Below are 25786 nucleotides of genomic sequence, written 5' to 3' on the forward strand. Positions count from 1 at the left end.
AAGTCTTCTGATCAGTGGCTGAAATCAGTGGCTTTAACTTTCTTATCTTTCTTATCTTTATCCTTGTGGCCATGTTTCAGTGACGGTGTACTACATCTGTACCCTTTAAGGCTTTGACCTTGTTTTTGTTTTGTATTTATGCTCCACATTATCAAAACTTGTCATAATAAGTAGACAGAAGTACATTTCATTACAAAATAGTTGTTGTGCTCGAGTAGATATTTCAAGACTTGTACTCAAGTATTACTCTGATACACAACTTAAACTGCTGCTGAGATACTTATATCATATGGGAAAGAAATCTTATCACAATTACTTTTTTATATCATTCAACATAGATATATATCATGATATAAATCAATTCAATATTTCTCTAAGGCTGGGCAATATGCTTTATTAATAAATATAATATAATACAATACAATACAATACAATACAATATAATATAATATAATATAATATAATATAATATAATATAATATAATATAATATTATATAATATGATATAATATAATATAATATAATATATTTTGAATCATATAAAAACAAGTGACTTACTGATTGTTGGTGTGAGAGAACATCTCGATAGAAGGCCTGCCTGCGCTCCTGCTCCTTGATGTCCCACTGTCTCCAAATCTCAGCCCTGATCTTGACGTCAGCCTCAAACAGCTGTGGATACTGAAGCCGCTACAATATAATCAAACACACACTTTTACACATTTTTTATGAAGCTTCTGCATCTCCAGTTACTGTCAAATTACAGATGAACGTAAAATATTTAAGTACTATACTATATAATGAATAGGGCTGCAGAACTCCGGGAATTTTCAAAGTTGGAAACTTTCCATGGAAATGAACGGGAAGTAATGGGAATAAACTGGAGATTTTCAAAGTTGAAGGTTGGGAATATAAATATAGTTGGTAAAATCTCGGCTAAAACAATCAGATTTGATGTAAATACAGTATACAGTATATATGCTATTCCTCAATCACAGGGACAACTACTAAAGCTACTGTTCTGAGCCAACAACACAGATACAGACTAAGATGAGCCAAAGGGTTACATGAAGTCCCTTGCACCTGTAGCCTCAATCCCACCAACATCAACTGCTCACTATTCTGGAACACACGCTCAAAGGTTTGCAGGTGGAGAAATGAGTGGCCACACGGGCAAACCTCGGGCTCTTTGAGCCTGACACTGAGCCATCCTAGACGAGGCTGGACACTGACACTGAGGAGTCAGACGTTGAGGAAGTGAACACCGAGGACATTGAGGTTCGGGAAGCCTGAAAATCGTTGGTAATATGCAGAACATGCAGAAACTTGAGAAGCTTCTGGAAAATGCTGTTATTTGACGTGTGCTGCTTTAATTTTAGAAAGAATTGATTGTTCGATGAAAGAACTAAGCATTCAGAAAGTTCTACTTACAATTAAATCTGTGTCATCTTTTAAATTGTATCCTTTTGCAACAATGTCTGCTTATGGCAAACAAATATTTATATTTGTATTTATGTTGGTATATGACTCAGTTTCTTTTCAATTATCCCAAATTTCCATTTCATTAATTCTCATAATAATTTTTTTTTCTAATTTGGAATATTTCCATGGAAAGTTTCTGCCCCTTTGTGGAATGGTTATTAAAGAATACTACTATACTGTGTGCGGTCTACACACACACATCAGCTTAAATGTCCCTCACCGTCTGTGCCATGTAGTCATCAATAGTGTGAGGCTTCATCTTCTGCAGAGCCAGAAAAGCCTCGGACACATTCGCTCTGCATTTGTTCAGCAGCTCCTGCAAACATGTTATAAGTTATAAGTTATATAAGCTGCGTCTGCGTTACATGGGAACCAATGGGAGCTGAGCTCCTTCCTATAAAGAGGCTTTGAGGTAGTCAAATTGTACACCTGTGGGGGTCACTAACATATCACCAAATACAGATTATTTTAATCACAAATAATGCAGTTTTCAGTGTAAAGAGTTCATCGTTTACATAAACAAAAAGAACAGGCTGAGCCACTGTGTGGCGCTCTAGAATAATACACATGCTGTGACACTGGTTTGTCTGGTGGCTTTTACATTGCATTAGGCTACTGCGTCACATGATGTGTGCCGTCATACCTTTTCACATTTATTTAAAAAGAAGATTGTTGTTGCAATCTATCTGATATAATTGTGGGGTAGATCGATATAAAAAAAGTTAGAATGCATAATTAACAGGTGTCTCTCTCTCTAATCTATATTAGTACCGTCTCATTTCATATTGTTGTTGCAGTCTACATGACACAATTTTGCAAGTAGATGACTGTGTGTGTGTGTGTGTTATTTATATATCTCAGCCTTTATTTGACGTTAGTTATTAGAGACCCCCACAAAAACTGGAACCCTGTGTATAAAAGACCAAAAACATCAGCAGAGGCAATTTGGAGAAACTGTATAAACTGTTTTTCTTTACCAATAGTTGTTCATTGGTCTTCATATCCAAGGAGTCCTGGCTGGAGTTGACCAGAAGGCTGGGTGCGTTTGACTGAGGGAAAAAAGCACAAGCATTCTAATACAGTATGTCTGGATAAAGGACGGAGAAGCCCTTCATGCTGCTGCTTCATGATAGCTCATGGTCTCAAGTGTGCTGCTTCTTTACCTCGGCCTCATATTCAGCCCAGGCTGCTTTGCGCTCTGCTTCACTGAGTTCCTCCTCTTGTTTATGGTCCAGCAGAGATTCGTGCTCATGGAATGACACGATCTGGTCGTTACAGGTTTGTAAGAGCTGTGCTAAGACCGCATCCTGACAATCGGACATAAAGACCTTTAGTCCACACGTTTGCGCTTTGGTATAAGAGCGAGGATGAGAAGGATGGTGATGTTACCTTTGGCGGAACAGACGTGGCTCTCTTGCTTTTCTTGGAGTTGGGGTCATTCAGCAGGTCTGGTTCAAATGTGTAAAGTTCGCTGAGTTCAAAGAGAGTGAAGTGCCTCTCAATCTGCTGCTGATCCACCACTCGGAAGGACAAGGACTGCTTGGTCACCTGACGATCATAGATCTTCTCCTCCATGGTGCCCTGGATATGAAAAGGAATTATCAATAACGACATTTATAAATAGGACTGAATGTCTTATGGATTCAGTAGAAAATACCTAAAAATTGAGTGTCCATAACTATCAGGAAATATTAAGATACATAGAAAAATGCTGTTTATCCTCAAGATCAGAGGTCTCACACTCAAATGACCTGGACATGAGCTTCAAGTCTGGTGAGGAGGGAGCACAAACTTCTCTAAAAGAAGCTTCTCATGAGTCCAGAGAAACAACCTGTATGTATATATATATATATATATATATTTATATGTATACATACATATGTATATATATATATATTTATATATATACATACATATGTGTATATATATATATATATATATAAAACCTATTTATCGTATAATATAATATAATTAATTCAGGAATATCAAAAACAGACTTTTAAGAGGTGTGTGGCATTAAATTGATTGGGGGGGCGCAAGTTTGAGACCTCTGCTCTCGATCTTGAAGTATTCTTATATCGCACTAGTAAACAAAATGTAAGGATATTTATCACTGGCTAACAACTTGGACGCAAGATCTGGGTTTATTGTTAATGTTCAACTATACATCTTAGACATGCATGGTTCCTGTCTTTTAGAAGGAAGTTAAAGAAATGTGCCATGTAGTGAAATGACATTTTTGACCTAATCCTCCCTCAGTCAGTAGTATTAGGAGATCTTACAGAAACAGACATTACATCATGTTAGATTATTCATTTAATCATTTTGTTAAGTTATCACTGTCACTGAAAACATGGCTGCCAGTGAGGATGGAAGGAAAAGAAACTATTTCTTATCTTAAGAACATGTTTGCTGCTTTTAGCATTGTTGGACTGGAAACTGAAGTTTATTTCTTATTGTAAACCACTCACACTTGATTTTACATCACAGCACAGGAGTGCTGCTGCTTCCATCAGTAAGTTCAAAGGTGTTATTTTGTGACTTCGGTGTTTGAAATCCTCTGTTCAGATTTACCTCAGTGGCACAAACTGACCACACGAGGCAGCAGTAGACCAGCAGCTGCTGTGTCTCTGGTGCAGGAGAGTGAGTGGTTTACCAAGCGAAATAAATGGTTTGGTGATGATGGGGAAATGGTGCGAGCACACATGAGTCACAATGTGTCAGTATCTCATCTCTTACTTTAATGAAGACCAGTGAACTTACCTGAGCCAAGAAGCGGTAGACAAACACTTGCTTCTCCTGACCAAAGCGGTACACCCTGTATATGCTCTGTATGTCATAGGATGGGTTCCACGAGGCGTCAAAGATGATGACCCTATTCGCAGCCACCAGGTTGATGCCAAGACAGCCGGCTCGTGTCGAGATGAGGAACAGTCGTCCACTGACAAGAAGATTAACAAAATGAACATTACACAGTAACCCTTTATTTTGATAGTCCCTTGTAGGAGTGGGCAATATGGGAAAAAATATTATTATCATCAGTCGATATCGATATATCACAATATAAATCAAAATCTTCCATTTCTTTGGCTTTTTAATGTTGAATTAAACAATGTGCTAGAAACAAAAAAATTGCCTTTCAATTTGGTCTAATTCTGCTACAAAACTAATTAGGCATAAAAATGATTTTTTAATTAATGTGTTATATTTAGTGTATTTCAAAAATTGATTCAATACAATAAATATGAATATCAATGCAACAGCCTTTAAAACCAGGCAAATAAATATTTTACTTAACATTTGTGTTGCATTGATAAAGTTCTACTCACAAATGAATCTGCATCATGTTTCTTAACTGTATCATTTTGCATGCATGTCTGCTTTTGAGATAACTTAATGTTTACATTTGTATATGACACAGTTTCTGCCCCATTGCAACTCTAGTCATGATATAGATATAACATCTATATTTTGCCCTATTGTCCATTGTTGACTCTCTATTAGTAATCAACAGGTATTCAGTATCAAGTCAACAGATAAATAAAATGACATTTATTCCACTGATCAGTGACAAACAATTAACAAACTCAGTCGACGATAAGTTGAGCTTCAAGTGTTTCTAACCCAAACTGTACAAGTGAGTGTTGACTATAAATAGTATTTTTGCAGTATTAATAAACATAATTTAACTAGTTCTCTGTAGATTGTGTCAGCACTGCATGTTAACATATGATCACAAGTATGATCAATTCTTAGTTGTCTGTTCATTGTCAAGTAAACATCAAATCTTAGATTCGTTGACAATTTGCTGCTTATATGTTTACAGTCAACTGACAATCCGCAGACTATTAGGAGGGAGGAGAACTACACTTGCATCTCATTTAAGTGAAACAGCTGAGAACAGAAGATATAAAGAAGTTTCAACTGATTGTTGATATGATACTGATTATCTGTTGATAACTAGCAGAGAGTCAACAATGGACTAAAGTATGCCCATTACACTATTACAACATCACTACTCCTGTATAATCAGAGTAAAAAAATGTAAGACTCAAATCATCTGTACCGGACATTGGTAGCATCGTTGAACAGATCTGCCCATTTCATACGACGTACAGCACTGACGGCGCCATCAAGACGATAGTAATCAACGTTTTTAATCCAGCTGCCTGTTAAAACAATAAAGCACAAAATACAATAGTAAAACAAAACCTTCCCTTCACATAGTAAAAGTTTATTTGCCATAAACAGACTAATACCTTTAACTGAAGCTGGGTGTCTGGCCTGGTGAGAAGCCTTAAGGAAATCCTCAATCAGGTTTAATGAGATTAAGGACTGACTAAACACAAGCCTTGAAAAATAAAAAAAACAGTGGTTAGTCATGATGACCAGTAAACACATATCAGGTGTATGAAGTTGCTTCAGGTCAGAAAACATAATATTACACTTTATCCCCCAGCTCTTCAGCCATCCTGAGAATCTCAAACAGGAGCACCATCTTCCCTGAGTGCTGCAGGATTGTGGCGTCTTTCTCAGATAACATAGTCTTGTACCAGCCTTCACCCGCACTTTGAGACCTCGAGCTGGTGGTTGCTATCACTCCTACACACAAAAACACAGAAAAGTTGCATATTAAAGCGAGAGTTCAGAGAGTTCATGTTACTTTGTAGTGTACACTGAGACATTTTTAGCCACTTAAAGGAATACATCACCGATTTGCATTTAGCTTTGTATAACTGGAATAGGGGGAGTATTTTTGAAAAATTGTGCTTCCTAACCTCAGTTTCCACCCCGAGTCGAGAAATAGCTTCATTCTTTTTTTTGTTACATGCCCACCAGTGAAACTTGGTCCGAGGCCTGAAACTGCAACGCTAATTCGGCACTTTTTAGAGCCACTCATAGGGGGACAGGACCTCATTCCCAGAATGTAAACAGTGTCCGCCATCTTTGCTAACAGTTATGCTAACAGGACCAAGTGTCACTGGTGGACACGTAATAAAGAAAAGAATGAAGATATTTCTCAACTCAGAGAAAACTGAGGTTGGGAAGCACAATTTTTCAAAAATACTACAAATAGCAGTCGCGTAAACACCAGAGCATTTACCAGAGGGGACTGCAACGTACAAAGGTGCAGGACTAAATTTGGCCAAATGGTGGGGTCTATCAGAGGCACACAGTCATGGAACAGGCTACCAGCCCATAACTGTCCAGTTAGAAACTGTGACACCTATTCAAAGTTTAAAATTGCACTGAAACAATGGTTGAAAACTAACCAGACATGCACTCACAGTTCGATTATTTACTATGGCCCCAAAGTTTTAATCTTAACCTACATGTAACTTGTCTATGGTCTGTGTCTATGGTTTACTTGTAATGTGTAATGTCTTGTGATTTATGTATTCTTTTGTATCATATCCTGTTGAATGTCTACTGTACTAACCTGCCTTAGTACAACGGATGAAAATGAGCTATTGTGCTAACTCCAGCATACTTAGGTTGTTGCTCTATGCTGACATGTTGATGAATATGCATTGTCCTAATTCAAATAAATAAATAAAATAAAATAAATAAAAATAAATCTATTCTAGTAATACAAAGCTTAATGCAAATCAGTGATGTATTCTTTAAGAAAAGGCTCACCTAATAAAATCTATGCACACTGAAATATCGTTGCTGCTTTATCAGAATCAGGTTTATTGCAGAGTACTGCTTTCACAATACGAGATGAAGATGAATTTGCTACTAAGGTTGTTGTATCCAGTTAGAATACTAGATTCTCAGTTCACATCATGGGATAAGCTGAATTCCCAGTTTATCTGGGCAACAGCCAGCCCAAGGGTAAAGTTTCCACTGTGGGGAACAGTTCAGTTTGGAACGGTACAGTATGACATTTTTTTTTTCCTTTCCATTAGGAATAGTACCAAAAATAACCAGCACAAACCATTTCATTCACTCCATTCAAGTAAAATGGTACATTAAGATCAGGGTGGAGCTAGACCGACTCCACCTACGACACTGATTGGGTCGCAGAGAAGCACTTCTTTAACACCTCACAAAGCTTGACGTTACTGTTGAACAAACAGCTACAAACCAAGCAGGACAAAAGGAGCTGCTGGGTGTCCATTGTTTTCTGTTGTCTTGTGTTCAATGTAGTCATTCGTTGCCGTTGTATGACATCACGCTACGCAGCCATCGGGCACAGCCCTCACCTCGCTTACCAAGTAAAGGTACTGTCCTCAGTCGAAATGCAAGCCTGACCCAGGGCTTTACCATTCTAAACCATACTGTACTGTACCAAATCAATCTGTACCATGATGGAAACACAGCATTAGTGACACATGAAGCTAGGGTTTTACCATCTACTGCAGGAGCATCTTTGGACGACGAATCATCAATAATCACAGTTCTGCCTGGATTGTTTCCTGCTGTTGCACTAAGTCAGGGGAAAAAATGCAAATTAGAATACTTATGTTAAGTTGATGCATTTATGACACCAGAACATAGTAGGCGGCCTCACCTCTCAGCCACAGTTGCTTCTTCATTTGCCAGAGCTATTGCTTTTTGCCGGTCCTTCTCAAAATATCCCTGTTAAAATCCAAAGTGTTAACACTTTAAACATTTAACATAGGGGGTGAAAGTGGATGAGTTTGAATACCTGGGGTTAACCATCAAAGCGATGGACAGTGCACAAGAGAGGTGAAGAAGAGAGTGCAGGCAGAGTGGAGCGGGTGGAGATCAGTGTCAGGGGTGAGGTGTGACAGAAGGAAAGTGAGGGTAAAGTGAGGGTATACAAGACGGTAGTGAGACCTGCTATGGTGTATAGCTTGGAGACAGTGGCACCATCTAAAAGACAGGAGGTGGCAGAGCTGAAGATGCAGAGGATGGACAGGATTAAAAATGAGCAGATTCGAGGGAAAGCTCACGTCCAACGGTTTGGAGATAAAGTAAGAGAGTCATGGTTGAGATGGTTTGGTCATGTGCAGAGAAGGGACAGTGACTATAATGGACAAAGGAGGACATGAGGACAGTTGGTGTAACAGAACACAAGGGAGAGGATAAGATGGAGGCAGATGACGACTCCTAAAGTAAGAAGCCGAAAGAAGAAAGAAGAAAAAGGAGGAGAAGGAGGAGAATAGTCCAGACATGTTTGAGGTACCTTTTTTACTTTGCTTATGTAGTTAAGCTGAAGGCACCAGGGATGAGTCCAGACTCGACTGAGCGCCTGAAAGTCTTTGAACAGATTTGCTCCAACCTTCATCTTTGCTGTGTTAGTCATGGGACCCACACCTGGAATCACACAATATATATGTGACTAATGTGAAATATAAGCAAACAATAAAACACAACAATAAAAAAAACAAACATTTAGATTCTTTTGATAAAAGTAATAACATACTGTACGCAGAAAGACAAACTTATGGATAAACTAACCTAAAAAAATAACTGAAAATATGGAATGATATAGGGCTGAAACAATTCATCAATTACTAAATTAATCGTTAACTATTTTGTTAGTAAGTTAGTGAGTTTTTTTATTTTCTGGTTTCTGTGCACCATTTAACAAAGAAATCCTTAAAACTAAACTGTGGATTTCATTTTGAGGTTTGGGAATCAATGATCAATTTTTAACATTTTACAGATGTATTCAAACAAATTTTGTAATAAGAATAATTACAGGGCGAGTATCAACAGACTCTTCCCTTGCACAGCAAATCTGTTCGACACCATGAGGCATGCAGTCAACCACAAGGCATGGCCTAGGTACTGGACAGGACAGGTAAAAAAAAAATGATGAATGTCTCTGAATAAAAACGATTTATTTATTATTCAATTTAAAAGACAGATTCTTACCAGTGACGTGATCGAGGTAGTAGCGGTACAATTTATACTGAAGTGGAGAAACCCTCACTGCCAGCACGTACTCGTGTTTGGGAGGTAGAAACTGGGACAACTCAGAGTAATCTCTTCTCTGAGAAAAAGGATGAACACATGGTTGTGAGTGTGAAAGCAGCTGGGTGTGTGCATGAATGTGTGTTTTTTTTTTACCTGTACACATCCAGCCAACATGGCGTGAAGTACGTGTGCTCTCTTCTTCATGATCCGCACATCTTTTGGTGTGGAGTCGGCACACTGGCCGTTCTGAATGGGGTTGATGAAGCGGTTTCGGAATTCGCCCAATGAGCCCAGGAGGTTCTTCTTGATGAAACTGACCATGCAGTGGTCTGTGAGGAAAGAAATATGAAGAGCTTGAAAGAAATGCGAAACACCATGGTTTAATGACATTTGGTATATATTGATTTTAGGTTTGTGCGACTGCTGTTTGATGTATGTCAATGGTTTCCTTGCATCGTTTCAGGTACAGCATTTTTATTTTTTATTTTGTTGTACTGCTTGTACAAAGCATTCAGTCCAGTCCAGTTCAGTTCAGCAATGAGCAGAACTCACATCCACACAAATTCATCTACATAAGCTTGCAGGCCAATTTTGTATCACGTACAAAGTAATTAACATAAACAAAATCCCCAGTCAAATAGAAAATAATATACTGTATAGACCAGGGGTGTCTAAACATTTTTAAAGCAAGGGCCAGATTTGATCAGATTTCCAGGGGCCAGTGGTCCCTTCAGACATTTTTTTCTAACAGTAAAAGTTATATACAAATGCACTGTTTTATAATTATTTTATTTTCATTGTCACAATTATAATTTTTAATGATAATTGGTGTACTGAATGTTTAGAATCAACTGGTACGCTGATTAACACACATTACACTCAGTGAATGAATCACGTGATGCATCAGTGCATGTACTGCATGTTTCCTCACAGTGAGAAGAACATAAATGCACACACGGGATTTTCGCATTGGCCGGGCCAAAATCGAGGGAGAGGAGTGGAAGACAGAGTTAAAGAGGATACTGGTGGACCCAGGTACAGTAACGTCATAATACAGGAAATGTCAAAACATTTCCTGTTCAATGTCATTGCTTTGCTTATCGACACATTTGCAAACATAACAGTTTTCTCTCCTGTGTCTTTTTTTTTCAGGCCCAGATTTCATTATCAGCACATTTTCTATCACTCATCTTTCTCTCATACCCACCCAACGTGGGGTTCAGTGTCTTGCCCAAGGACATATGAGCGTGTAGACTAGCGGAGTCTGGAATCAAACCCACAACTATTCAGTACAGTTACAGTAATCTAATCTATTACATCTAGATTAGATTACTGTAACTCCTTATTATCAGGATGTTCCAACAAGTCTGTAAGAACCCTTCAGTTAATTCAAAATGCTGCAGCACGAGTTCTGACAGGAACTAGAAAGAGAGACCATATAACTCCAGTGTTAGCTTCTCTACACTGGCTCCTCGTACAGTTTAGAATTAAATTTAAAATCCTCCTCATGTACAAAGCACTTAATGGTCAGGCCCCTTCATACCTGAAAGACCTAGTCTTACCCTATCACCCTAATAGACCACTTAGGTCACAAAATACAGGTTTACTTGTGGTTCCCAGAGTCTGTAAGAGCAGAATGGGAGGCAGAGCCTTTAGTTACCAGGCTCCTCTCCTGTGGAACCAGCTTCCAATTTCAGTTCGGGAGGCAGACACTCTCTCTGTATTTAAAGTTAGACTTAAAACTTTCCTTTTTGATAAAGCTTATAGTTAGAGCTGGTTCAGGGAAACCTGGACCATCTCTTAGTTATGCTGCTATAGAACTAGACTGCTGGGGGATTTTCCTGTAGTGCACGCACACTCACTCTCTCACACTCAGGATATGATTATGACTTTTTATATATCATTAACCTTGTCTCTTTCTCTCCCTAGTTTGTGTCTTTCCTTCCTTCCATCTCTCTCTCTGTATTCTCATCATGCAGGTTGCGGGACCAAGATCTAGTCCCCTCCATCATCAAAAAAAACCCACTTGCCTAATATAGCCAGAGAGAGGAGGAACGCACAGCTGATCCATGTCACACAATCTTCAATTAACACACGTTAATACTCAGTCAGCCTTAAGTATTATGAATTTTCTTAATTTATCAATCTTAACTCATAACTCACCAACGTCAAACTCATAATAAAAAAAATTTGGGACATTTTTTTGTCCAATTTAATTATTAATATGGCTCCAACAATAGTGAAACAACCAAGTATGAATAAGATGAAATTTAAAGGAACACATTTTAAAGTCAACACAATTTCTCAGAGTTTGAACAAGGGCACAAAGGTCATCCATTACATGGTGCCGTCTGGACTAATTGTCTCAAAGAAATTCACTCACCATATTACAAATACTGTGGATGACTTAATACATGTACCAAAGTGACTGAGAGAAACTGTAAATACATACAGCATGGATGTGCAGACTTACACTCAACCAGGTTGTTTTGCAGTGGTGTTCCAGTCAGCACCACTCTTCGGCGAGTGTTGATGGCATTCAAAGCTTTGGAGATATTGGATGCATTATTGCGTAGGATGTGGCCCTCGTCACAAATAACAATATCTGGGCCTGAAAAGAAAGCATATGTGTCGATAAGCAAAGCAATGACATGGAGCAGGAAATGTTTCGATAATATTATGAAGTTACTGTACCTGGGTTCACCAGTATCCTCTTTAACTCTGCCTTCCACTGCTCTCTCTCGATTTTATTTGCTAATGACATGATGCGGTATATCTCATACCCCATTATCATGACACCTCCATCTCTCTGCCATGTCTGCAGAGCATGAAGCCGTTCTGGAAAATTCTTCTGTGTTGCCAGTTGAGCAACCTGTAATGTAAACATGTTCAAAAAAATTACCACATACAATACAGCTGATGCACGTGATTTAATCCTGCTGATTTATGACATTTTATTTGTCAATACCTTGACTTTGTCTTGTCCCATGTTTTCTTGCCATTTCTTGAACTCGCTGACCCAGTTGAGAATTGTGTTGAGAGGACACACCACCAGGGCGGTTCTGAACTTCAGGTTCTTTGACAGCAGCACCGTGTGGAGAAAGGCTACCACCTACAACAAATCACAAATATGGAAATAACATAATAATTAATGCATATACAACTGATAAAACATAGTAACAGAACTGAGGTCCTTCTCATTGGTACAAAATCCACCCTCTCTAAGATAAATAACTCGTTTTCAGTTGACAACAACAGTTTCCCCTTCCCCCCAGGTTAAGAGTCTGGGTGTTATCCTCGACAACACCCGTCTCTCACACCCAACAGCACTGCTATTCTCGTCCACACCCTAGTTACATCCTGCCTTGATCACTGTAACTCCCTTTTTGGCTTACCTGACAAGTCCATCCATAAAATCTGCTGCCCGAATTATTCCTAGAGCCTCTCCTCCAGTAATATTACATGTCCTGCAACAACTCCATTGGCTTCCTATCAAATTCCGCATCAATTATAAAATCTTACTTCTCACCTTCAAGGCGATGCACACCCTCACCCCTCCGTATCTCACAGAGCTCCTTCACACTCACATACCCAGCCGTACTTTTAAGTCCTTATCCTCCATCCAACTCGTCCACCCGCCTGCTCGCTTGTCCACCATGGGACATAAAACATTCTAATTCTTTCACCTCCTTCAAGTTCCACCTCAATACTCACATTTCAGACAGGCATATTCCCTTTAATCCTGGGACTGAAATGACCTCCCTGTTGCACTTTACGGCTGTTTTAATATGATTTATTATGTTTTACATTTTTGGCTGTTGTGTTTTGGCTGTTGTTTTTTTTAATTTTTATTAAATCTCAACTAATAAACTTGCTGCTTTATTTTGTGGTTAAACGGCTTTTTCTGACAGGAAACTGAGATTTGTGCCACTGTTGTGTTATTTCATCATTTCTGAGTTTGAAATCCTTCATTCAGATGAACCTCAGTGACACTTAGCAGACGAGGTTGCAGTAGACAGTAAGTCCATGAGATCTAAAAACACAGATTTGTTTTTATGGACTTTGGTGCTAGAGAGTGAGCAGTTCACAAGATTCAATCCTCTGGTTGAAATGGCTGTCTAACTGGTGCATCCTTAGCATATAGTAGACTTAAGCGGGCACCACTGATGCCCTGACTTATGCCCAGGCTGACAGCCATGTTTTCACTGAGAGTGAGCTCAGTTCGTGTTAGTGCTGACTGTGTGACCATGTGTCAGTACTAAAACTACACTTTACTGAACTGGACAAGACAAGGCAAGGCAGTGTTATTAGTATAGCACATTGCATACACATAGACAACTCAATGTGCTTTATATAAAAACAAAATAATTTACCCAAGTACAAATAGATCTAAAGAAAACAAAAAGTTAAGACTAAAATGGAGCATAAAATATGACTTTACATTGACACTGGTCTGATTATCTGGTAGGTGAATTATATACAGTGAGCAGAAGAGTATAACCACTTCTGGGTGCACAAAAGAATTCAGTAGGTGGATATGTGCTTTCATTCACCTGCAGAGTTTTTCCCAGGCCCATGCAGTGAGCCAGTATACAGCCTGATCCTGGAGCAGAGTTGGCCTTCTTCACTGACTCACAACAGCTGTCCCAGATAAACTGTACACCTGTCAATGAAAAACAGTAAGAGCACTGTGAGTATGTTTAGTCTGAATACAAAGACAGGACATACTCTGAGAAAATGCACCACTAATTAATAGCATTCATTGGAGATGAAATAGCTTCGACTGGTGCTTCATTCCGCTCATATTGGAGGTCAAGAACAGGGGGTGACGTCACCTCCAAGTTCACGGTGTTCCAGAGAGATGTCAGAAAATACTATGTAATGTCAGACTGGCAATTGTCAGCAATACCTGTCAGTAACAACCTCTATGTAGTATTAGTAGCACAGGATTAGCGTAGCAACATGTCCATGAATAAAAAAAAAAAAAAATCTCCATAAAGTAAAGTTGCATTGAGTTTCCGAGTTGGAAATCCGAGTGCTTAGGACGTTCCTGTGTAAATAACTGCTCAGACCTTGGGAGGCTGTCTCTCCTTTAGTTTTAGGTATATGGTTCAGATAAATATGAAGGCCAAAGTGCTTTAAAAACCAATCATTCATTCATTCATCATTTTATCCTCCACATGGAGTTTGAGTTTGCTTTTTGGCACAGTCAGAAGCAGCTGATCAGCTGACCTGAGAGAGTGGGAAGGTGCGTGAGGGTGTAGCAACTCAAAGAGGTGGGGTGGGGAAAGGCCATTGAGGGATTTAAAAACAAATAAAATAATTTTAAAATGAATCCTAAAATGTATGGGCAACCAGTGGAATGAAGCTAAAATCTCGGGGAAATGTGCTCATATTTACAAGTGCCCATTAAAAGACGTGCTGCAGTGTTTTACACCGTCTGAAGACGTGCAATGGACGACCCACTGACCCCCACATAAAGTGAATTACAGTAATCCAGCCCAGAAGTGACAAAGGCATGAATTACTGTTTCAAAGTGCCGGTGCGAAAGAATTGGCTTAATTTTGGCCAGCTGCCTCAAATGAAAAAAGTTTGATTTCAAGACATCCCTGACCTGACTGCCAAACTTAAGACTGGCATCCATTTTATCTCCCAGGTTTGTGATGGTTGGCTTGATATATTGGGCCAAAGGACCCAGATCTAAAGAACGAAAACCATAAAAACTTAAGAGCCATACATTACCTAATATTAGTTAACCTTTTCTGTGTACCTTATTAAAGTGATTAAGTGGACTGATCAGTAAACAACTCAGTTCATCATCTCAAAAAGCTCAAAATGCAGAACTGTGGTGTTTAATGTACTAAAGACAGTATGTAATAATATCAAAGTAATGCCCTCCTCAGTGTGTGTGAAGTGAAAGCATAAACTAACCATCCACCTGATGAGGCTTCAGTCTTGTCAGGAGGTTCGTGTGCACCTGAACGAGAGGCTCCTTGGTCTCCTCGTCCTGATCCAACACCAGCTTTGTAGTGACAGGACACAGCACTTGTGACAGTTCATCCCCTACATTGATGATCTAGAAAACAAAGCCAGCATGCTGTGTGTCTGCTTCTCCTTTTAATAAACCCAATAAAAAACATTTCATAAAAGGACACAGTGAATGTTATATTATAACCATATTAGCAGTAAAGCACATGTTCAGCATCAGTGAGGTACCAGCCATACCTCTCGCCTCTCCTCCAAGTGTTGATCCCTGTTTCTCAGCCGTTCAATTCTCTCCTCCTCTTCTCTCAGTGCTTCTTGGGTCTCAGGGAGAAGGTTATCATCTTCCAGAATTTTGCGGATCTTTTTGCGTCCTTTTGGGGTGCCTTGGCTGTTAGTCTTATCATCTTCATCCTCTCGATCACTCTGCTCAGGTTTAGAAAGATCACATAAGCAGTATTATCATCAGAATAAAGAGCCAACTTTCCTTTCCTCACCCAAGGGGTTAAATTTGAAATATTATATCAGCACAAAAAGATTATTGTAGATAATGATTAGTGACTGTGACCTTTTCGACGTCAGAGTCAGACAACCAAATACAGGGAACTTTCTCATTCTCTTCTGAACCAAGACATGACTCCTTTATTTTAGATGATGATCTGGAAGTAGAAGAGAGAGTGAGAGAATGACACAGTAATGTATGACTGTGTGAAAATACTACAATAATGTTGATTTGTTTTTTAGAATACATTACAAAATGTTTTACTTGTTCATATTATGTGGAGCAGAATTATTTCATGTCCAGATTTGCTACAATAGACTTTGATCCATGCTCAGAGTTTATATTTTAATTAAGGTTGTTTCAGGTAGTGTCCATTGGTCTACTACTGCCTCTTGTGGTCAGTTTGTGTCACTGAGGTAAATCGGAAAGGAGGATTTCAAAGAAATATACAAAACAACACATTTGAACTTAGAGATGGAGTCAGCAGTACATCAACAACTCATGTGTGCTGCAATGGAAGATTGCTGATTTCTCTATGGATTCTGGTGTGGGGAAGTCATGTTTCCAGGCTAATAATATCTTAAAATGCTACGATCCTGTAGACTACATAGTCTTTTTTCCTTGTAACATGTTTTCAGGGACAGACCAAGAAGTCTGTTGTGTCAGTACCTCATACAACCACACTTAAAAAATCTTGGCTTCTATTACATGTTCTGAATTAGCCAAGTCAGTGTTGACACAATATCATGACGATTATTTTATATTATGTACCTGTTGGGCATGTCTTCATTAGTCTCATCCTCTGACTGACTCAGCTCTTCACTCAGGCCAAGGTCTTCCAGACTCAGCGCTATAATCTCACTTCCACTCTCGCTGTCAGCTTGAACTGAATCAAAATTCAGACATTAGAGCATCAAAAATTACCCATTTAGCTAGTTCCATTTCATAATTTTAGAGACGTCCTTACAGCTCTTTTCTCTTTTCTTGCTCCCCTGCTTTCCTACAGCGCTTTCTGTTATGCTCTCGTGACTTGATGTTCCCTCATTTAAGGTAAGTTTATGTTGGAGCAGATGGTGTCTGAAGTTAGGCTCAGTGGATGTGGTCTCAGATGATTCTGAGGTCAAGTCTTCCCCTGTGGCATACACATGTCATATTACAATGTCTCCTTCATTAGAAACATTTGTCACAGCTATTTCAGCGATTGACTCATTGTAATACAATGTGAAAATAATTATAAAAGGGATACAAAACTAAAATTAGCTACTTAAAGAAATACTTACCACTTTCATCTGCTCCATTTTCCTCAATGCTTTGTTTGATCTCTTTATCAACCTCTGACTCAGACTCTTCCTCCAGCGTTTCTTCATCTGAAGAGATATCATCACCGGAGGAGTAGTTGGCTTTGATTTGGGCCAAAAGCATTTTCTTAGCGATTCTTTTAAAAGCAGAGAAGAAGGAAAAGGCACCTGAAGTTCATTACATGATAAGAAACATTATCTCATCTATAAAAAACAACACAATATTTAGACATCAGTTCTTACAAAAGTACTAGTTTGGAGTTAACAGTACATGAAGTGTTGGTTTAACAAAGAAATGTAGTCTAAATCTCATAAAATATCCTCAGTATACTATACAGCACATAAAATATGAAACAAATGAGCCAGAGACCTTCTTTACAGGAAGAATTTATTACATGTATTCTTCACAGAAAGAAATATACAATGACATGTTAATAGTTTATTCTCCTTTGGGGAATAGGGAGGGTTCTTTTTTTTTTTCTTCAAAGTTCTTCAACTTAAGTCAGGTGTGAAATTATTAATTCATGTGTAACATAACATAGTTGCGGAGCTAAAGACTGACTAAGTGGAAACACATTCCTCTGCCAATTTATATTGGGGATGGCACAATACCAATTTTTCGTGTCCGAACCCAACATCACAAATAAGTATCTACTGATACCGATATCAGTCCAATACAGTCATTTTAGACCTTTTAAAATAGGAAGCTGTTACAACAAACATTCTTCTCCCACAAATGAAGAAATAAACAGCCAACAACATGACTCAGCTAAAATGCTGTTGCTGATTTTAATAACATTTTTATTCTGTGCATAGTGAAGCATGCACATGATGGATTTCTGGGTTGTATCGGATTTTACATTTATATCCGATCCAGTGATTTTGACCAGAATCGGACTGCTCATCTCCAATCCCTTAAACACAACAAGTAACTGACACAAACTGTACGTACATATTTGTTCAGACTGGGTCAAACCATTTTCCAAATAGTTTACACTAAAAGCTCCATCTTAACCTCAGCGCACAGCGCAGGTGTCACTGCTAGTTTCCAACCAACAGTTGTCATTTTCATACCCACGGTGGGTAGCAAATGCACTTGCACAACAGTGGGTGTGTTGGTCTTAAAAAGCTAGGTATTGTGTGCATTATTATTGCGCCAGTCACCAGCAAAAACCTTGCCTAGGGCCATTATACTCCACTGGAACATAGGATGTAATTGATCTGATTTAGTTCATGGTAAACATTTCATAACAAAAAAAAACACTGTTTAACTCCTTCTACATCTACAACACTGTAGCTGTAATCAAATAACTGGTTCCAGCAGCGTATGTGGAAGCTGGGTCTGGCTCCAGGAGCATCACTCCTTTCTCAACATGCATTGAGAGCACAGGCTGGGCATTAAATCCAACATCAAATGATAGTTCACTGTAAAAGACATTACTGTAGTACAATCTGAGTAAAGAAACGCCAGAGAAGAGATGCAGAGCTTTCAGTCTCATGTGACATGTTTGAGGTGGGCAGTCAGCAGAGAAACACTAGAGAGAATTAAACTACCACACCAGAATTTGGCATTTTGATGACTAGTTTAAAAACATGCTGTGTCCATTTCAAAGAAATACCAGAATTGTTCATGTTTTAGCCGATTAACTACAAAACACTGTCAACTTTACATTTCTGCTGACCATTTTCTAATACTATCACGGCAGCTATTAAAAAAATAAACAAACAACAACAACAAAAAACGCATTGAGTTTACAATATTCCAGATTTTAGTGTTTGTTGTCTAACAGCACTGCAATCACTGCGGTACTGTCAGAAAATCCGACCTGGAAAAAACATGAGAAACATTCATGTCATTAAAGGCACAGTGAGAATATGCTCGCTTCTTGCATTACAATGGTTGTTTGTTTCACAGCCCACTCCCAATTCTCAGATATATACTCCACTCCAATATCCAACACACAGGCACTGACCTGTAACATCTTTTAGTGATCCAATTAATTATCTATGACTACATAAATAGTTAATCGGTGATAAGGAAAAAATATAATAATATATTTTTTTAAATATAATTTGTACGAATCCATGTATTTCAAAAACAATAACATTTTATCTAAAATGTTTAGTGTATTTCAGAAGTGTTTTCCTTTATTCAATTAGTCAGTAAATTTTGTGGAGAAGGTTTCAATATCAAGGTAAATTTAGATACTGTTCAACATTAATGCAGTAAAACAAAAGTCCTGTTTGTCCTGCGTGGCTTGTTGAAATAAGATTTAAGCTGGCTGTCTAGAGTCTGCTTTAGAAAATGGTCAGCAGTTAAAGTGTACTCTGTGTATAGAAAGTGGGGTAAAACATACAAAGACAAGCAGTTCTGATGAACACCAATCTAATGTCATTTATGCATGCTAATGACAGTTGATTTTCTTTGTTGTTACATGCTAACAGCTACATGTCACAAGTCACATGAACTCAATTTTATTTTAACCAAATGGTGCACTGTTCATCAAGGCAAAATTTAGAATGCTTACTGGCATCTCAAAATCTCAACTGACTGAAGTGTGTTGACACAGCTAGCAACTAAAACTCCAGAGATTACCCAGAGGAGCTTGATGTGTGAATGTAAATGTGCAGTTTGTCAGTTCAGACATTCTCCAATGATTCCCCTGCCAGCTCCCCAGAATAACCTCCAGATAAAAAAATTGTATGCAACTATCCCTGAATTATAGTTGCCCCACCTTGCACAGCCCCAAAACCCTTAATTTATCAATTAACAATAAGCAGCCATCTCCATGTCTTGCACAACACGTGTGCCAACAGCACTATTTTGTAGCCATAAAGGCCATATCGTTTTAAAGTATACTTAGAATATTGCTAGCAGTTACTTTTATCATGAACACAACTAATTGCAATTAGTAGTATCAAGTTTAAGAAGATTGGAGAAAAACATACTTCACAGTTTTACTTTAGGCCTTAAATGTGTTCAAGTATTTGACAGGCACTTGTCACCTTGCACAGCCCCAAAACCCTTAATTTATCAATTAACAATAAGCAGCCATCTCCATGTCTTGCACAACACGTGTGCCAACAGCACTATCTTGCAGCCATAAAGGCCATTTCTAAAAACAACACTGTAAATTAGGCAAAGTAATTCATGTATTTGTTAAAAATGCCCAAACTCTCCCCATTCCACAAAGGAGAACAAATTTAACCTGAATTAATAAAGTTTCATGTGACTTTTTTGCATGACACCCAATATTACTGGGTCTCCATTTGTAGGTTGCACATCAACTAGATTTTAAAGAAGCGAGACTAGATTAAAGACCAGGTTAGAAAATTATGTCATAACAATACTTATTATCATCGTGGTGGCCAAAAGCAAATTCCAGAACCTGGCTGTTAAAGCTTTACAAGTACCAAAACAAAGCACAATTTAAAAATTATTTTGTCCATAATTTGCATGAACATTTACACTCGGTGAAAAATAAAAAAATATTAACAATTGTTAATGGTGTTTTAGGGTGAGATCCAATGAGTTTTGGGGGGGGGTTGTTTCTAAGTTTAAAAAGTTTCAGATTAGTTTTGGACTGTAAGAATAGTTCTATGACAAATCCAAAGATTGACAGCTGTTCAGTTAGATTTTATAGTATCAAATCACATTCTTGAAAACAAAGCTCTTAACACTTCTTGTGTGGTGGAGGAAATACTGAATATACATATGTGGTAAAAATAACAGAGGTTAAAATATAAAGCAAATTTTAACTTTTGCAAATAAAAGTCTGAATAACAAAACTAAACTGCATTTACAGGTTTGAGAACAAAAAAAACAACTCCTTTCACAATTTAAAAAACTGAGAAATAATAATTAAGATAAAAATAAGAGCAAAATTTATTATCAAACCATAACAGTAACACATGTAGGATTACCTAAAGAGCAGAATATGAATCAGATATCGTTTTTAAGTATACTTAGAATATTGCTAGCAGTTACTTTTATCATGAACACAACTAATTGCAATTAGTATCAAGTTTCAAGATTGGAGAAAAACATACTTCGCAGTTTTCCTTTAGGCCTTAAATGTGTTCAAGTATTTGACAGGCACTTTTCAAACTTCAAAACTTCAGAAACTGTGATCCTCAGAGGCAGAAAAAAAGTCTGTGCATTCTGTTAGAACACAGAAACACTGAGGTTCGACACTATAATATATATATACACTTGTATATAATAGAGGTATATAAACTCCTTAAAAAAGTTTGGAAATGTTAGTTCAGTCAATTATTTCTTCCCTTTAACACCACCTTTAATACCAATTGGGTTTTGTATTTTAAATCGTTGGAAAGCCTTAGTCACCTTTACAACGAGGTACAACTTGTAACCATTGTGCATTTGTGAAATGAGCAACACAGCTAAATGTGTGGATAGTACCCCCAAAAATGTGCCAAATATTACCCCGCGGAACCGGCCTCGGACAAGGCGGTTGCTGGAACAACTCCCCCAGGAGATTGCTGCAGTGAGACGCTCTGTATTCCTATTCTGCTCTCTCTTCCCTCACGGACACCTGTTGATTGTTGACTCTGTCTGGGACCCGATCAAGGACGTCTCCATGGCAACGTGCTGTGTTATCGCGATGGCATCCCGCAAACTGAGACATTGATTGTGCTAGACAAAGCGAGTCTCCAGGCTTATGCACACACACATTCATGGACACAAACACACATGCACATATGCAACACACCCCTCTCACACCCCCATCCCACGCCTTTGCCGCTTTCACCCCCCAGTGCATCAGGCGGGGTCCACGCCTGCACCATAGAATGGCTGTGGCTGCGGCTGCCTGCCTGCGTGCGCTGGAACACCTCCACCCCCCTTCCCCCTACCCCGGTGCAAGTTGTTCTCGAGTTCTTTGTTGTAAAATGTGCCTATGTTGCTGAGGTTATTTTTTTCCCGGTCCCACACTGTACTCTGGACACACTGCAAAAAAAAAGCAGCTCCCAGACTATGCTCCCCACTCTCCTCTTGGTTTCTTCCCCCTTCCTCCCCCTCTTTACATTGCCTGGTCATCCTGTCATGTCTGTCTTATTGTGCTTTACTTACGGACGGGTTGATTGCTGTAATTTCGCTGTACTTCGGTATGTGTGACAATAAAGGCCAACTACTACCTACTACTTATTCCACAGAAGCACAATCCTTGTGCTTAAGTTGTACCTTATCAGGCTTTCCAACAAAATATAATACAACACCAATTGGTATCATTAAAGGGGATATAATAATTGACAGAACAGACATTTCCAAACTTATTTTGAGGAATTCATATAAGAGAAGGAGCTGCGAGGCATTTTTCAGACTTGGCAGAACTGCAGTTCACACACTCTTTTGCCTCGGCTAAAAGTTAGAGTCTGTAAAAAATTTTTGTTGTGTTTGGTAAAATCCTCTTCATGTACAGATTGACATCAGTAAACAAGCGCACTTGTACTGCAGGTATTACCTTGTTACCATTTGAATTACCTCGTGTTTCATTCTAAAATTTCATATCTAAAATTCTAACATTCAATGGTCGTTTCTGTCTATTCCCAATCAAGCACAATAAAATAGCCTCTAGGCATGTTTGTTGATACCCGCGAGGTGGTGCTCGGGACTGCCCTCTAGAGGAAGTATTGCATCACATCCATATCAACAGCAGTTACAGCACTTTTCCACAACACAGTTTCAGCACAACTTGACTCCGCACAGCTTGACTGTTTTTTTAGCTTTTCCATTAGGGATAGTACCTGGTACATGGCAAGGTTTTAAGCGAGCTGAGCTGATACTAAAAACATGACGCTGACAGACTGCAGTCACTGATTGGTAGAGAGAAGACTTAAAAATCCTGAAATGTGTATTAATCTCAAACATTTAGTGAGGACATTTCTAAAATATGAATAATTAACAGAGGGGTGTGGTGAATTTAGTGACAGCACTGCCGAAAGCCGGCGCCCGCGAGTCACATGACAACCTCTTCCGGCATATTTCAGCCAAAAAAAAAAAGACAGCCTAAAACTGTCTTTTCTTGTCAAAATCTTCTCTCTAAACACATGAACACACACTGCCTGACAGCTGCTAGAAGCCAAGGGATCTGAATTTGTAGCATCCCAGTGTGTTGAGCTAATGAGATTCTTTCAAAGTCTACTCTAAATTTCATCAATTCTGCACGATCTAGTCCACTAACTAAATGCTTTCTGCTGCTGCCACCTTGTGATAATAGATGCACCACAAATAGTGTAGGCATTGGAGAAGATGTATTAGTTTTGTATCTTTATAATATATTAGTCACAGTAACTGACCAATGTTTTATAATGAAGCGAGTATTGAATTATCAAATACTCATGCCCATCCCTACACTAAACATCATCATAATGGTAGGCAGGCAGGTTAGTGACAGCTACACCAGCTAACAAGTCCATTTGGATTTATTTATTTTCTAGTACCATATTCTTAAATAATGTTGGTCATGTTTATTTCAGTGTTGCAAGGGCTACGGACACTAAATCTTTTTTTATTTTTTTTTTTACAGACAACTCCACCGATGGCTTAATGAAGACATGAAGAGGGTTTTAATAAATAAGATTAAATAAGGTTTTAAAAACAAAGAATGAATAAGAGCTTTAATATGCCAGCAAGACAAAAAAAAAATATATATGATATAAAAAATGGTATCAGTTGCATTTACATTATACCAGTTGCACATAGACATCTAGACAATGTGCAACCAAAATGCATCATAATATGGGCTTTGTGTATGCATACTTGATCACTAGAGATCTACTGCAGCTACGTTTCGGCCGTGTCTCGATCTGCTGCAACCGAGTCTTAATGACAAGGGTGTGTCTAGATTTTGACAACTCTTCGCAGCCATTATTCTACTGCTACACTGGTCTAAGTCTAAACCCGAGCTTTTTTAACCATACCTATTTTCGGGATCATCATCATCTTCTGCTGCCCACGAAGGCCCAGACTGCTCCTCATCTCCTGTGAAGACAAGGGTGGCACAGACAAACTGATTAACTAAACATAATGCTTTGTTTGAACAGAGAAATAACATCCATGACGTAAAACCAACAAAAAAAGAAAATCTACATTGTACAGAGCTCAGGCTGTCACATGACTCAGTTTCTATGAACCGTCATCATGGCAACTTAAGATACACCAAAAATGAACAACATGATTCTCTTCACTACCACCAGGGTTTATAAAAATCACAAAATGGAGTGAAAGTTAACTCAGGTTAACAATGTTAAATGCTTCTCAAAATGTAAAAACCAGGCTGAAATATCAGCAAGTGAATGCAGTGTCACTCGTCCTCCATGAAGTCTCACTCGTCCTCCATGGTTCATCTTCATCTCATTGTATATCAATACATAACAAAACAAATGCTTTTATTTGTATCATTGAATTTATTTCAAGTGATATTGTTGTTGCAATGGTCAGCAACTAAGGGTGTCATGACCTCAGAATCAAACCACCTCCAACTTCTCTGAAATAACTGCTGTGGAATTATTTAGCGTTCCCTGTGAGTTTTGTCTGCAAGAAAACCCCAGTGTGCAAACTATGTTATGCACATGTAGCATAGCACAGGACATCTTCACATGCATCATAAGGACATACAGTTAACTACGAAAACAACTCCATTAACACAGGCAATTCTTCGGTCCTCATTTGGAGCGAAATTTTCGCATTAAAGCAATAACTAGGGCCATCAGACACCTTATTCATTGGTGGAAAACCATGGATTTAAGTATTTAATTAGCGTACTGGAACCATGCTACGAAATGCCAAGCAGATTGCATCTTTCTATGTATGATAATGTCATAGTCAAAATTATTGGAGGTCTGAGCAGGGCAGATTTAGTGGCCTTAACAATATATTGCTGGACCTTGATGGCGCATTTCCACCGGCTATACTCGCCTCGCCACGCCACGCCATGGTTTAAGTAGCATTTCCACTAGCATAGTACCTGGTACCAGGTACTATTTGTAGTACCTGCTCCGGCAAGGTTCCAAGCGTGCTAGTAGTAGGTACTATGCGATGACTGGTCAGACTGCCGGCCACTGACTGGCCAGAGTCCCGTCACAGGAAGAGACGTCCCACACAGAAATCAAGCCGAACAGCGCAGAACTGTAGATCACTTAAAACTACTTAACAATCCCAATCCCAAAATCGTGGGTTAATCTCCAACAACTACCAGGGAAATCTATATTTAACAGGAGTCTTTTAAAGTGGAGTGGTGTTATTTAGGGACGCTGATCGCGAGTGGCATCACAGACCGATGCAGTCTGTGGAGTAGGAGGCTGTACTCCGGAGACATGTGGACAGAAATCAAGCCGAACAATGCCGAATTGTAGATAAATTAACTACTTATTAATCCTAAAAACGTGGGTTAATCTCCAACAACTACAGAAGTCTGGGGTAAAGTCACTAGTCACAGCAGTTTCACTCAGCCGTGCAGTGATGACTCCACCCACGTTAAGTAGGTACTTTTTTGTAGTGGAGATGCAACCAAATCGTGCCGTGTCGTGCGAGTAGAGCCGGTGGAAATGCACCGTAAGAGAAACACAGAGCTATGAGTCTTTTTACTGTTAGTTTCAGATTGACTGGTTA

At 38.7% G+C, this 25786-nt stretch overlaps 1 protein-coding gene across 2 annotated transcripts in view; it reads right to left on the reverse strand.

The window, feature by feature from the left end:
* The window catches only part of LOC131458157 (transcriptional regulator ATRX-like), a 37510-nt gene that overhangs the window by 829 nt on the left and 10895 nt on the right, over window positions 1–25786 (reverse strand). Inside the window, exons 10-34 of one of the 2 annotated variants that reach the window (XM_058626972.1) lie at window positions 24097–24157; window positions 17137–17291; window positions 16824–16988; window positions 16628–16736; window positions 15923–16013; window positions 15598–15780; window positions 15304–15448; window positions 13926–14035; window positions 12341–12484; window positions 12067–12244; window positions 11846–11983; window positions 9526–9701; window positions 9331–9448; window positions 8636–8766; window positions 7997–8064; window positions 7836–7912; window positions 5925–6081; window positions 5739–5830; window positions 5546–5648; window positions 4243–4420; window positions 2869–3060; window positions 2643–2786; window positions 2457–2528; window positions 1700–1795; window positions 559–687 (exon numbers count right to left, since the gene is read on the reverse strand). In XM_058626972.1, coding sequence (XP_058482955.1) covers window positions 559–687; window positions 1700–1795; window positions 2457–2528; window positions 2643–2786; window positions 2869–3060; window positions 4243–4420; window positions 5546–5648; window positions 5739–5830; window positions 5925–6081; window positions 7836–7912; window positions 7997–8064; window positions 8636–8766; window positions 9331–9448; window positions 9526–9701; window positions 11846–11983; window positions 12067–12244; window positions 12341–12484; window positions 13926–14035; window positions 15304–15448; window positions 15598–15780; window positions 15923–16013; window positions 16628–16736; window positions 16824–16988; window positions 17137–17291; window positions 24097–24157 — 3212 coding nt within the window. Of the gene's footprint in view, window positions 1–558; window positions 688–1699; window positions 1796–2456; window positions 2529–2642; window positions 2787–2868; window positions 3061–4242; window positions 4421–5545; window positions 5649–5738; window positions 5831–5924; window positions 6082–7835; window positions 7913–7996; window positions 8065–8635; window positions 8767–9330; window positions 9449–9525; window positions 9702–11845; window positions 11984–12066; window positions 12245–12340; window positions 12485–13925; window positions 14036–15303; window positions 15449–15597; window positions 15781–15922; window positions 16014–16627; window positions 16743–16823; window positions 16989–17136; window positions 17292–24096; window positions 24158–25786 lie in introns of both variants that reach the window. The other variant, XM_058626971.1, reaches the window with a different exon arrangement.

The sequence above is a fragment of the Solea solea genome, chromosome 4 (assembly GCF_958295425.1).
Source record: "Solea solea chromosome 4, fSolSol10.1, whole genome shotgun sequence".
NCBI classification, from domain to species: Eukaryota; Metazoa; Chordata; class Actinopteri; order Pleuronectiformes; family Soleidae; genus Solea; species Solea solea.